The sequence below is a fragment of the Sinohyriopsis cumingii genome, unplaced genomic scaffold (assembly GCF_028554795.1).
Source record: "Sinohyriopsis cumingii isolate HCF-2022 unplaced genomic scaffold, ASM2855479v2 utg001752l, whole genome shotgun sequence".
NCBI classification, from domain to species: Eukaryota; Metazoa; Mollusca; class Bivalvia; order Unionida; family Unionidae; genus Sinohyriopsis; species Sinohyriopsis cumingii.
Window position 1 is genome coordinate 503,986 of NW_028316044.1, and position 15,637 is coordinate 519,622.

The following is a 15,637-nucleotide window of genomic DNA, read 5'->3' on the forward strand; positions in this document are numbered from 1 at the left end:
ATCGGAATTCAAAAGGACTAGAAAATGTCAGATTGTCAATAAGTGACAGGAACTGAACAATTTATTTGGCTGGCTTACCGCCACCCCCACCCCCACCTGTTCTAATAACGGAAATAACTTTTTTTTTAAATTGAAGAAAAAAATATTTTAAAAATAAAACCAAAGCAACAGGTAGGAGTATCACTCATAGTGTTCGAACTCGATGTGTTTAAACATAACGTGGTGTTATACGTCATACATTGCAAATTCAAAGTTGATTGCTTAAAAGTGGCTGCCATTATGCGATGAATACGGCTGCGACGCTGTAGGCAATAGTAGCCAAAGAACGATGGCCCGGTTTTTCTGATACCATGCCTTCACAGACTGGGGTACTAATCAATATTAGATCACGTCTTTGCACTCTTTCGTACACGTGATCTTAACAGTTGTGTTGTGAAAGTTCATACCGTTATTGCTGGATGTGATCTGCAAAAATTGGAAGAAAGACATTTTTTAAGGTAAGCTATTTGCGAAGAACCATTCCGCGTAACTTTAAATCTCGCTTGCATATAAATTGTGGTAGATATTTAAAGATCTCGAAACGATATCAAAACACATCGTCTGAGCATTGTTGACTTTCTTAACATTGTTGACTTTCTTAACTGGATTTGATCAATGTGTATTTTAATGCTGGTTTTCATTAATTTTAGATAGAATGGCCCGTTAGACACAAATTGACCAAAAGAGTGGACTTTTGATTGCACCAAATTACCTACTACAATAACTTTGATGATTTATGGGTTCAACGGACATTTGTATATTTGTATTAGGGTACTGTATCTTTATAATTATCGGGTACTTTACTCTGGAGTTATTTTTTGTGAATTATATTGTACTGCGTAAACGTGCAGGTTTACCTTATCACGCTTGGATTTACCTGTATCAGGATTAGTGAATAAAAGAATTTGGAAGTTCTTGTTTTACAAACTTGCAGGATGATATACGTGACGTAAAACCTATCATGGATTCCCAAATGAGCGTCTTCTCAATGATCGTCAAAGAGTTTGGTAAACAGGTTTTAAAAAATATACCTGTTTAGTATTATCCGCAGTTTTATTGGGTTGAAGATAAAATGAACACGCAGATGTTAACTTAGAATGATTTTAACGAAGCAGAGTAAAATGGTGCTGAAAAAAATGATCACAAAACTTTAATATTGTGTCAGAAGTCTCTTATTAAATGAAAATGAGCTTTATACTTCAAGTAACCTTTGACCCGATGCGGCTAAGACATAACTCCGATTATTATACAATTCTCGCGAGACGAGATATTAATTGGCTGGCACAATGTAATCTGCTTGACAATAATTCACACTGTACCACCATGATATCATAATGTACTTTATGGCCTTATTACAGTTGAAATGGCAGTTTCACTTTACTGAAACAAAACTGATTTTCAAAATTGCTACTCTTAAGTCATGCAATAAAATAGTTGCAGACATTTTGTTTCTGTAATCTGATGTTCCGTGAATCATTCAGCAAAATTATATGTATATTCGTCTCGCTGATCACTATAAGGTGCACTGCTTCATAACGCTTATATTCACCTTTAGAAAAAGTCATTAATTCTTTATTCGTACTTAAAAATGCGTGTGCATGATTACCGAACGAGATGTATCGTTGTGGCATACCCCTGCTTGATTTCTATGAAAATGTACAATCTAGGGTCTTTCAGTTGCTCAAACCCGTACATCTCATCAAATTCAGTGACTGTAATAACTGGAAATGTAATATAATTTTCAGGCGAAAATATAATAGTTTTTTCCTTAATTAAAATGGGAGTACAATTTGATCGCACGTGTATGTAAATATGCTTCACACGAAATGTACATGCAATGTAATAATTCCAGTAATAGTGAATAGAAACATGTACAAGCTGTTACGTATTACACTCACCTTTATATTTTTCCAGGTAAATTAAAAGATGTGCATCCTTAAAAGAACATTATTTTTGCTTTTTTGGGGATCCTTTACTTCCAATGGGAACTTGCTTCATCCAAGTAACAATTATCAATTACCATCATTAACGATCCAAAACAACGTTCCTAGCGGTTCTTCTGTCGCAAGGCAAAACAATGGCAGTCATGCTGGCACAAGTAGTACAGGTTCAAGTAACTCTAGTAATACGCACGTTAATTCTGCTCGTAATATCCACGGAAACGCTTCATCCCTTGTTATTGGAGAAACGAAAAGCTCTTCTTCTAGAGGCAATGGAAACTCGGAAACACTACTCAGCGCCTCCGTTGGTGGCTCCAGTATGCAATCTCAGGCTCAAAATAGTAGCATCTTTGCTGGAGATTTGGCTAAATTGATACAACACATCTATGATAAAATTGCGACTTATATGACATCCGTTCAAGAAAATGGTCACCCCCCTGCCAATTCCATTGGATATATTCACAGCGGAGGACACGCTATCGGCCCAGATAAGGTCACCAGTGAAGACCCCACCAACGGGAACGGGAATGTAAATGCGCTGTACCAGAAACTAATTAATCTCTGCCAGCAGCAATGCCAGTAACTCTCATTCTCTCTCTCTCTCTCTCTCTCTCTCTCTCTCTCTCTCTCTCTCTCTCAATATTTAGGGTTACCTGATTTGAGCTACATACATTTTCTCAGGCAAGATTTAAACTGGATTTATTGTATTTTTCGAAAAAAGCCAGTCACTTTTCAAACAAATTCAAGTGCAGACACAATAAAGACAATATCAGCAGTACCACCACCATAAAAAAGAGAAACGAACAAAGAAAGAACAATAAACAAATAAACATCAAAAGAAAAGAAAAACAAACCGTGATTAGCAAAGCAAATCTATGACAATGATTTTGCCTTACAGTTTCTTCCTGATCCTGGAGATCAGTATGCGATCCAAACAACTCCTGTGGTACATTCTTTTATGAACACAACTTTCTTCTTGATTTCCAAAGTTTTGCATGTGAGTCAGGCTATGACATAATTTGCGAGTGATGTTTATATATACGTGTTTGTGAAAGTGTATATGTATATACAAGGTTGATAGTTACTTCCTTTTTTTAGAAGTGTGTTTGTGACTGATTTATTGTAATGTTTTTAGTTACATTCTTTTTCCTTCTTCATCAAGGCACTTAGAATGGTAGAAATTTGGCAAAAGGTTGCTTTTTGTAGAGACCAAACAGCTACAGAAAATTGGTCACTGTGTGTGTGTGTGTGTGTCGGAGTGGGGGGAATAAGGATTCAGATTTTAAACATCTTTATTGTTTTTTAGTAGAGGTAAGTCGCAATAATACAAATCATTTGACAAATCACTGCAAAACAGAACCAGTATGTCCTACACTGTCAGTCTGCTTAAAAGCGCGGCCTTTACTACTCTTTCCATTACTACTACTACTCATTATTATTATTGTTATTATTGTTATTATTGTTATTATTAATATTATTATTATTATTATTTAACACTTTGGAGGATGTATTATGATCAGTCATCTCCACACGTCCGTGCCTGTCTTTTTCTTTTTTTTTTTTTTGTAACGTAAATTCCGTGTACATCGATTAGGAATAAGGTTTTAATCAGCTCAAGGTTCCACAAGAAAGAGCAGATAATAACGACAGTATCAGATACTGGACGGAACCCAATGGGAAGATGTGTGGTTGTGTTCCTGTTGTGGGAGGTTCAAGCATCACATTTTCATAGGTAATAAAATATACTAAAAAGTATGTATATTTGCAGTTCCGTCCATAATTTATTATTAATTTATTTATAATTTTCTCGGTTTCCGCAGGTCCGGACCTTGCCCAAGTAGCTGTCCACAGGCATATCTCGGGGCGTGGTCAAGACTGGTGCGGTCTGTGCGTGCTACCAAGGAGGCGTGGTCGAGAATAAGATTACACATACCTTGACCAACATTGAAATACTGCTGAATTAATGTACATACTTCGTGTCATAATCCTTATTCTTTCATAGAAAATTTGTTATAGCTCCACATTTGAGCGACGCTTCCTAAAAAACATTCTGAATGCAAATAGCTATTAGTTTCTTTTCAAAGTATGCTTTGTTCTGAAAAATGCATAATTTTCGCCATTTATATGTCCGGGTATAAAAAAGGGACGGAAGCATCTTGGAATATTATGCACAGTTCTTCTGAATTTAGAGGAAATATATGTCTCACCTGCATCTCAGCCTAATATAATACAGTTTCGTTTTCAAATAACTTTTACCTTGACTTTAAGGGCAGAATGAGGGTAGGGGTGCACAAATGTAAGTCATTGTTTCTGAATTCTTCAGAGTTTAATAGCTATCCCTCCTTGAATTCGGGCATATTTACCGTATCCCCACAAAGTATTCTTCAACCAAAAACTATTCAAAGAAAATCCAATGAACTTTATCTTCCTTGTGGGTTAAATGAAGGACAGATATGAAGAAGAAATGGATGAGCTTCATTATTCCACAATTCAGATATCCCTCCAAAGGTATGGGACTTTAGACCACGAAGAAAAGCTTTCATTGAAAACTTAACCAAGATTTTCAACGATTTTGGTTGAGCCTGAGGGTCAGAAGTAATTAGGGTGAATGAATATGAAAGGGAAGAGCTTCCTGATTCTGCTGTCCAAGCATTATAATTGTCTTCATCACGGTTTAGGCTCTCATGTCCATACCGAATAATTTTGAAGAAAAAAAAATAATGAAAAATTGACCACCATTTTCAACAACCTAGATCCTGCTTGAGGGTCCAAGGAAGGATGGGCGTGCATGGACATGAAAGGGCACAATTTCCAGATTCTACCGACCAAAATGAAGAGCCATCTCTCCCATGCTTGTGACTTCTAATAAATTACTGTTGACGATGATGACACCATCATTGGAAGATAAACTGATACCTTTATGTCACCTTTGCTGAAGCAGGCAGGCAAGACAATATATAGCTCATGATATTTGGTACAAATGTTCTGTTATACACCAGAATATCTTCACGAAGAATGAAGGGACATGACAAAGTCATAATTTTTCCAGGTACACTCCCATAGCTCTAAATGCACAAGAATTTTGCATGTCACAAAATTCACCTGTTTAGATTAAAAATGTTTATATTATTCCATTAGTGTTATTTCATGGCACTTTCATGTCAAATAGTCTTGTAAACCTTTACTTCATGTTAAAAACTTCAGGTGACAATTTGTATAGATATCATGTCAATATTTAGTTGATCAAAGTACCATTAATACCGACGTTTTGGCTGGTATTGGGAATATGGTACATTAAGCAGGACCTATGGGATGCACATACATTGTTAAATATTATGTGTTTCTCTTTTGACCATAAACAAATACCAATATCATTCTTAAAAACACACAATCTGAATTTTAAATGTGTCAATTTTTTCTTAACTTTGTCTCTTACCAGAAACTTGATTAAGAGATTTATGAAAATTTTGTAATAAAAAATATTTAATTAAAATCTATGAGCATGCAGAATTGAAATAATACCAAATAAAAGCTGTCAAACAATGGATAATCACCAAGTAAAATAATTTACTCTTATTATTAAAATTGGAATTAGGTCTCTTTTCAAAGCTAAAATTTTCACAGACCCCCAAAATTTTACAATCCTTAGGCAGCATGTAATGGGGATTTTATGTATACACACAATGTTACTTAACCAAAATCTATTTCTGTTAATGTGATACTTTGTATATATGTTTCAATGTATTGTCAATTTAATTTGGTCCACTTAGTATTTTGTCTGCATTAAAAAACATAAAGAAGAAAAAAAGAATTATGTCAGTTTTATTATTTATTATCATGTTTATTACCAACAACTGCACAGTACAACATGACTGTATTGCACTACCCCAAATTATAGGCAATTTTCACAATAACATCAAGATGAAAAGTTACGAACATTTCATTGCAATTAAATAAATCAAAATAAAATGTGTTAGGTTAAAGAGAAAGAAAATGTCAGATATAAGATTTCTTATTCATTACTGTACTACCTGCGACTAAGATACTCAGTAGATCCATATCTGTAACTATACAGCTCTTAAGCTGTCATAAATATATACGGCAACAGTGGAACAATTCATAGCTAAATTGTACTTTATTTATTGGAAAATAAGACAAAGGGATGATTTAACTCAACAAGGTTATACACCACATGTAACCGTTCTTTCTAACTAATAAATTTCATTTAATTTTTTTTTTGTAAATATATAAAATGACGATTTCAAAACAAAAATGTAAAAATCTCTATGAATAATCATATCAGATTTAATAAATTGTAATTTACTATGTGCTAGTTACAGTCAAGGGGGCATTCTGTCAGTCTTATCTTCATCCAACAACAGTTCTTATCCAACATCTTGCTTTAGTATATAGCATATATGATCATTTATAAGACAAGTCCAACTGCAACTAGAAAGATGACGCGTCAGACACAGTAATTGGGGACCATCCATTTAGTACGTACGCAAAAATCTGGCAAAGCTTGGCCTCTCCCCACTACCTGTGCACATGCATACTTTTTACACCCCCATCCCCACCTGCATACGTATGCTTGATGCCCCCCCCCATTCTATAGAACTGCCTATATTTAATCCATGCAGAAACAATGAATGATAAATAATATTAACGTGCTTAATAAAACAAATAAACGTGTAAAAAAGATAGTCCAGCGATGTTGAATGTCTGGCTGCATCAAAGAAATAAGCTGTGTAACTTTAATACGTTTGTCTAGTGTCTGCTAAATTCAAACGCTGACCGAACAGGTTACGTATTAGTCAAATTATTATCGAGGTTTCACCCCCCCATTTCCTATGCATATGTATATTATCAGCAGACCCCATATGCAAGTGTATGCATTTGGGTAAACCCCACTTCCAACATACATACTAAATGGATGGCCCATCGCTGTTTTTCCCTTTGCAACATTTGTTGCTGGTGTGAAAGAAAAGAGAAAAAAAAGCAAAATAAAAGCTGACATATCAAGCAGAAAACTGAAAATGAAAAATGTTATACATGAAAAAATACTTGCATGAAAATAACACATGCAAACACATCTCAAAATTATACCAGTACAAATAAATATGCGTGTACATTTATTCCTGCATACACACACAAAGCAGCAGAATCTATCTATAACACTTAGACTTAGCAAATAAGAAATACTAATGCAAAAATTTAAATAACTTTTGGAATCAATGACACAGAATTATTCCATGTTTATGAATAAAGTATTTCATAGTAAGGATAGTTTACTTAATTACCAAAACATTTCACTGTACATGTACAATGTTCACATTAAAAAGCACTTGCCAGCAAGAAAAGCAATCACTTAAAGTGAAACAACCTACAAAACTTGTGTTATATCGATACACAGTCAATTCACTTTAAAAACATTATTTCCAATAGGAAACTAACATTCTGTAACAGAAAAGTACAAACAAGTTTGCAATATTAAAAGGTTGAAATCTATGAAATGGGCATTAAATGACTTTTGAGTTATTGTTGGCAATTTCAAGTGAATTAAGAATTACTGCTGACACACCCCAACACTATATCATTCACCCATACGTTTAATCTTAAAGGCACCATGTCAATAAAGTCTCACAATGTATACACAAATCCATCTAACCTGTGCCAGATATAAATTCACAGTAATAAAGTTAAGCAAAATATGAGTATTTTAAATAAAAATGTTCAACATTTGCAAATATTCAAAATTTGAAGAACCATTGGTAGGAAGAGTATTTGCATATTTTACACAAATAAAACGGGGAGTCGATGCTGGGCAAAATTCTTTAATGAATTTGTTAAAGGAAATTTACTTTTCTCTGATTGTTTTGTTTCTTCCTCACAATGTTCATTCTCCAATAAGAGCTCTAAGGAGTAAATCATTCAAAAAGCCATAAACAGAAAACCACAAATCAAGACTTCTTTTAATCGGATTGCAGTGCAGATGATATGTGTTACTATAAAAGTTCAGTCTTTTGCTACAATTATACAGCAACAAAAAATATTTTGATAGGGAATTTAGCAATTCCAATAAATTTTGGATAATATTTTTAATGTTGCAGATGATGGTGTTAGAATGTAATAAGTCTGTCATTAATGTAATAAGTCTGTCATTAATTAATACTCTGACCAATTATTTTATGATGCTATAAAAAAAAGTCCCAATGATGCTATACAAAAGTCCCATTTATGGTATTTTCCTTATGTCATAATTAGATCTTTAAAATATAAGCAAACAAAGCTAGAATGTTCATAAATGAAGCCAAGAAATTAACATAATGATCGAACAAGTATATAATGACGTAAGTAGCCTTCAATATAGAATCTTTGAATTTGTAAACAGCATGAGCAAAATGCCTAACTAGGAGTGAGACAGTTTCTGGGTATGTGAATCTAGATTTCAAAACTAATTCATTTCACTTAAAATCTACTGTCAAAAACTTTTTACAAATATCTTGAATAGATTTAATATGTACATCCTGAAAATAATCTTTTGACTACCCTCCTTTCCATCCAGGTTTGTGGCCAAACTGATGAAGAATCCTCATGCAACAAATCTCTTTTACATCTTAGCAAAACAATCTTTTGCACTGGTCCAAATAGCAATTCCCTAAAAAGAGAGAAGAATCAGAATAATTTAATTTGACCTTTAAAGAAGAATTATGAACAAATCTTGAAGTACAATTTTTTAAAACATGAAGATTTTTATTCTTTGACCGTACAAATTCTGTTTCTGAAATTAAATCTTTCCTGGAACAAAATTTCTGCAGGTACATAGATAATTTGTGTTCCTGATCTGTATGCATTTTCACAGTCATGACTTCATATGTAACCATTTTCAGCACTCAAAGCGCTCAATGGCAGCCACAGAGTATACTACCCTACACTCAGTATTTTTTTATGGGTTATAACAGCACATATAACGCATTATTGGCTGTATGATGCCAAAAAGGGAGGTGGACTAAATGTCTTTCCTCACACAATGAGGCAGCCAAACATGACCGGTCAGGGTGGGTTTGAACCCATGACTTTGGATTAGGAGTTTGATGTTCTACCAACTAAGCTACCATAAGACTGGCTTATAATGCAATACATGATAATATAATTTTACCATAACTCTAACTAATTATAATGCCCCTCATGTAACATTATAATGGATAGAATGTGGTAGTGCTATGAACCATGTGAATAAAATTAAAACATTGTAATTAAATTGGTCTATCAAATGTATGACAAAATAATGTCAGAGTAGCATTTTATCATTATTTCCTTTCAAATATACTATAATGACAAAATTAAATGCAAAATTCCATGAATTAAAAAAATATATTTAATTACATAAAGAAACATTGCTACTATGTTACAATGATGCTTATTTACCACTGTTACACACACACACACACAAATTTTTTTCTCACTCGTTTCAAAATCAATTGTTATGGACCTCAATTACCATGGTATGTAGCGGGTACATATATATGTATTTAGTGCTTAATGGTACCTCTGCAAACAAAATGTTTGACAATTAGAAATAAAGTTCTAAAAATATAAAATGAAGAATTGCATAACAACTTTAAGAAGACAAAGTTGTTGTTTAGAGTTTAATGCCATTTTTCAGGACACGATAGGCTGTGCATGGCGGCCAGTATTAATGATGGAGGAAGAACCTGGTAAAACCCCGGGAAGAATCACCAACCCATGAGAAGCTACTGGCAAGCTTTCTCACATACCCACATTGGCTGAATCCTTGACTCAAACCCATGCAGACAGAGCTTAGATGGTAGTGATCCCCAATATATATATATATATATATATATATATATATATATATATATATATATATATATATATATATATATATATATATATATATGCCAGCCTGAAATTACAATGGCTCTGGACATTTTTTCCTGATAATCCATGCAGTGACCATATATTTGCAAAATTTAATGTAAGAGGAGTCAAATGTGGTATAACAAGTTGTGACAAAATTAAAATTTTAATATAACAAATTATTAAATGTGCTAAAAAATGTACATTCTTTTCATTCCATATTTGCTGCTGCTTTAGCATTAGAATTATCCTTCCATGTTTATTACATGGCTTTCTTTCAAACTAGTTATTGATAATTTTTCTTTCAAAAACTATATTACAGAATTTCACCCAATATTTTATTCAACTCTCCTATTTTTAAAATAAATTATCAACTCATGAGTATTAACTCTTAAAAATTAATTATCGTACCAGACATGTCCAGTAAATACTGGTATTTAATGATGTAGTTCAAATTTGTTTTTTAAGTACAGCATTAAATAAGAATTAGACCTAATGATATAAAAATTCTATAATACCAAAATGTAGATATAATTTTAATCAAATAAAGTCAAACCTGTTCTAACTGTTATATTTATATAACAGTTACCTGGTCATGATATCCATTTTCAATTCCACTGCCTGGAATATTTGCTATAAAATGTCATGTCTGTAATGGTCACCAGATTTCTGTGGTCAATGGCCAGGTGTCTTCGAACCAAACAATGGTTTCTCATTACCTTAAGCATGGTACATATGCTCAGTCTATACAAACAAAATATTTGCTTCATGAAGATGTCCATATAACTTAAAAGAATTATCATTATATCAAATTCAAAAGCCAGGTAATTTTATCATTGGGGTATAAGGTCAGAGCAATATGTTTGCTGGACGGTGGGCAAAGTAGTCAGGTTATCACAGTGCGACAGGTGTAGCTCAATATCTTCATCTATTTACCAGTGAATTAAAACTAACTCTGATGAAAAAAGTTCATTGAGATGAGATATGAGTTACATCCCTTTTCATCAGGGTCAGCGGTCATTCAATATTCAAAAAATTTCTGTAAAGACAGGCAAATTTTTGGTTCATGTGTCAAAAAGAACAGCCATACATGACTCTTTTTTGATCTTGGCAAGCTGAGCAACTGTTTAATCCAGATATTGTTTTTAAAGTTTGAACAGCTGTTTCCAAGCCTAATTTATACAAGCTGGGCGATATAAGAGCCAGTTAGTTGTTTGTTTTACAGTCTACTGTCAATCAGTTGTGAAATTTGTGTTTTGTCATGATGCACAAAACAAACTAAATCAGTGATTATTTTAAGTCAGTGATGATTTAGTTTACATGAGGGATTAAGGTTAACATACTCGAAAGCCCACAATGATGGATACTTTTGTTGAATTGGGTCAGACTGTTTTGAACAGATTTTGAAAAGTATTTGTCAGATTTGTTATATTTTTAGTAAATGAGGTCATATGAGAAAGTGCATCAGCATCAATTTTTTTTTTTTAAAATAAGAATTTTAATGGTTTTAATGCCAGGATGCTTTGTATCACTTTTTATCAAATACTATTAAGCAATTTTCTGGAGAAGTCATTTAAAGTTTTTAGCTATTATTCTGCATGGAAGCCATATCTGACGGTGTAATGGCATCATTTGTAAAAATTTGAAAGTGGTGTGTGTGTGTGTGTGCAAGGACACTTTCTGTCACATAAGACCAGATTAACTTCAACATTTTTAGAGAAGTCATGTAAAGATTTGTACTATGTTTAATAACAGTAACCATATCTGATGGCAAATTTACATTTTTTGTACAAATCTGAAAGCCCTCTATACCAAATACACTTGTTGACATTTTAGTCCAAGATGGTCAAGTTGCTTTTGAGAAGTTTAAGATAAACAAATTTGATGGACTTATGATGCATGGGCACACGTTGCATTATAGGTACATGACCATACCGCTAGCTCGCTTGACCTTATAGTCATGTGCAATAAATGTTTGGCAGAAACTGGAGCAGTTGTCCGTATTTAATTACATCTAGTACCTTCTTGCATGTCTTAATTTGCATTATGGCATAATTTGTGAATATTTCTTTTAAATCCTTTGTTTTCTGTCTTTTAAACCGGTCAATATCTCGTAGAGCTGCATCAATGAATTTCCTGGAATGAATAAGAAAGAAGCAGTAAATTATGTATCGCACTGCAATTATATTGCACAAACTTTATCTCTCTTTCGATAAAAGAAAGGGTATGCATCTAACAAATACTGTAATTAACAATAAAGTAATTAATCAACTTGAATGGGAATTGATCCCTGTAGGTATACAGTAAAAACTTTATTTGTGGGTACTTAAATTAGTGGATGCGAAATAGGACCTTTGATTGCAAAGATGGACTGTTGTTGATTTGGGTCTAAATTTTGTGGTATTGAAATTTTAGGATACGGAATGAGGCCCTTTTGACTGCAAAAATGGATGGTTACTGATTTCTGTCAAAATATTATCAGTACTAAAATCTGTGGATGGGAAATGATGCTCTTTGATTGCAAAGATGGACTGTTGTTGATTTCTGTCAAAATGTTATTGGTACTAAATTCTGTGGATGGGAAATGATGCCATTTGATTGCAAAAATGGACTGTTGTTGATCTGGGTCTAAATTTTGTGGTACTTAAATTTGAGGATGTGGAATGAGGCTCTTTTGACTGCAAGTATGGACTGTCATTCGATTGGTTTTAATTTTGTGGTTAAAACCACCATAAAATTCACTAATAATCTATACCTCACAGAAAAGTGAACTCACAGTTTATTATAATTTATATTAGGATGACCAGCACACATTTATACATATCTAAAAATGGGTATGTGTTCAGTGGATTCTCTATGTCACTATATACTGACTCTTTGGGGACAATGTGGGAACTAGTTAGATGACTGTATGTGTGCATACATATAAACAAGTGATATAACAGATGACAAAACAGCATTTGAACACATTATTGGATATGTTGTGCCAAGCAAATGGGAGCTAAGTGCATTTTACCAGGACAGCTGACATGGTCCGGTATTGAATCCACAACTCTTGGATTGCAAATTTTACACTCATTCCAACTGTGCTACCACAGCTCCTTTAATGCTGCACTAAGGGCACCTATGTCTTGTTATGTGTAAAAGCAGGGGAGACAATCATAATACACTCACTGTGCATCCGTGTTGACTTGTTGCAGCTCTTGCTCTGTCTGTTTAATCTGTTCATCTAATTGCTTGATCTTTTGCTCCCTTTGCTCTGGTGTGTCACCACCAAATATTGCCTTTTTCATCCCACTCAGGGAGAAACTACCACCTGTCTTTCCCTGCAACTGAACACAGTATGAAGTGAGACAAAATTCTCAGGATCCTGACTGGTTATAATGGGCATAAAATTCAGATCTGACATTTTTCTTGGCAAGTTTGGAAGTGCCTCCATGCCCATAAAACTAGGAAAGTATCTTTATTCTTTGTATCTTTATTTTATAAGAGATGTGCATGACTATACTAAATGTACTGGCTACTGTGGCTTACATTTAACTCTTGAGATAATTTCTCAGATACTAATGACAGTAGGATTTAAAAATATTGCAATGATGTCTGCAGTGTGAGTGTTTATAGTGACGTCTAGCATTGTAGCATCATGTTCCACCCAGCCACATCATCCTGACACCAGGCCAAACAGTCCTAATACTAACCTCTTAACACTGAGCACAAAGCGAGGCAGCTGCTAATACCATTTTTTTTAAGTCTTTGGTATGACTCGGCCAGGGTTTGAAGTCGCGACTTTCCACATCCAAGGCAGATGCTCTAACCACTAGGCCGCCAGAGCAGTCTTAATTTGAGAGGAAACATTTATTAAATTATTCATTAGAATTACAAAGAGCTCAATGACTATTCTGACTAAAATACTATATTGGGATTTTTGTGAATTCATTCTGGATTATATCATTGTGATACATCAAGACTGTTAGTACATCAACATATTTAAGACTATTGGAACATCAGCACATTCAATACTCAAATTCATTCAGAACACACTATACTTTTGGACTTGTGATTGAACATATAGGATTATTTGGGATTAATTTTCAATATTGTAAGTTCCTCTTAAATCTTCACTTTTTAACTTTGAGAAATAAATTTATTTATTGATTTTGCTAAACTTAGTGATTTCATTTCTTTCTGTTACTAAGTTTAAGACCATTGAATCATAATAACTGTGCCTACAACAATGTACTGAAAAGTTATTTCATTACACTTTTTTGAGGTCTTATGGAAACACTCAGTTATCTTTGTTGTATATTAATATTATGGTCTTGCACATGTGTACTTGTTTCCATGGAAATTAACAAATTTAATAATTTTTTTATTTCCTTTTATTTCACTGACTTCTTCAAATTTTTACTACTTAAGTTTCATACATTTTTGAAATAAAAAACCCAGGTAAAATAATAATAATAATAATATTAATAATGATATTAATAATAATAATAATAATAATAATAATAATAGCAGTAGTAGTAGTTTAATTTGCTTTGGTTTGGTGCTTTATGGCACAGCAACACAAGTAGGTTATTTAGTGCAGAGGTAATTGGAGTAGAGTGCATTTCCCAAAGATATATTATGGTAGCTAACTTAGGCTGATCTTGTGGCAGGATTCTAACCCACAGCCTTTCGGTGTTGAGTCCAGCATGCTAACCACTGAACCACCACAGCTCCCACATCAGTAGTAGCAGTAGCAATAAAAGTAGTAGTTGTAGAAGTAGCATTAGTAGCAGTAACATTAGAATACTACATAATACCTGTATCATGAAGAAAATACTCCTTGCCTGTAACCTGATGAAAGATAGGTGGGTCATTTATGTGAATTAATTGATGAGCACCTGCATAATATCACATTATCAAACAGGAGTGATACCAAGAAAACTCAGGCATTGGGAAAGTTATACTAAGAGCTGTACAAGTCATAAAAGGACTTTACAGCTACAGTCTGCATGTTGAGCCCATGACAACAGCATTGTTGTAAAATGTGTGACTTTGACTCCGAAGATTGAGTTAGCAAATTGCAATGTGTACTGTCTTAGTGTCTTAATGAGTCTTAGCGTAATAACGAGTCAGCCTATGAATGAAATGTTTTATTGTCACAATGACTCAGCCTGTGAATAAATTGTCTGTGTCATATTAAATTCGCCTATGAATGAATTGTCTTAGTGTCATAACTAGTCAGCCTATAAATGAATTGTCTTAATGTCATGAATTGGCCTGTGAATGAATTGTGTTAGTGTTATAAAGAGTCAGGCTGTGAATGAATTGTCTTAGTGTCATAATGAGTCTGACTGTGAATGAATTGTGTTAGTGTCATAATGAGTCAGACTGTGAATGAATTGTCTTAGTGTCATAATGAGTCAGACTGTGAATGAATTGTCTTAGTGTCATAATGAGTCTGACTGTGAATGAATTGTCTTAGTGTCATAATGAGTCAGACTGTGAATGAATTGTCTTAATGTCATAATGAGTCCGACTGAATGAATTGTCTTAGTGTCATAATGAGTCAGACTGAATCAATTGTCTTAGTGTCATAATGAGTCAGACCATGAAAAAACATTTCATCAAAGGATTAAGGAATTATAAGCAATGGAAACTTTTAAACAAAATAGCACAAATGTAATTCTATAATTTTGATCTTAACCCAAGAACAAAGGGGCAACAGCATGTGGTACAGGATGAATTGTGTAAGCTGCATAATGATTCATCCCAAATATTCAGAAAATCCA

At 33.6% G+C, this 15,637-nt stretch overlaps 1 protein-coding gene and 1 long non-coding RNA gene across 3 annotated transcripts in view; one reads left to right on the forward strand and one right to left on the reverse strand.

The window, feature by feature from the left end:
• The first annotated feature begins 345 nt into the window (after positions 1–345).
• LOC149771588 (uncharacterized) lies at positions 346–5,790 on the forward strand. Its single transcript, XR_016418208.1, has 3 exons — positions 346–497; positions 1,954–2,558; positions 3,800–5,790. It is a non-coding gene; the product is annotated as an uncharacterized LOC149771588 (long non-coding RNA).
• The window catches only part of LOC149771589 (sorting nexin-4-like), a 58,168-nt gene continuing 48,315 nt past the window's right edge, over positions 5,785–15,637 (reverse strand). For both annotated transcript variants that reach the window (XM_089948318.1, XM_089948317.1), the window contains 3 exons: positions 13,035–13,192; positions 11,882–11,996; positions 5,785–8,637 (listed from right to left, as the gene is read on the reverse strand). In XM_089948318.1, coding sequence (XP_089804444.1) covers positions 8,590–8,637; positions 11,882–11,996; positions 13,035–13,192 — 321 coding nt within the window. In that variant the 3' untranslated portion in view covers positions 5,785–8,589. The remainder of the gene's footprint in view (positions 8,638–11,881; positions 11,997–13,034; positions 13,193–15,637) is intronic.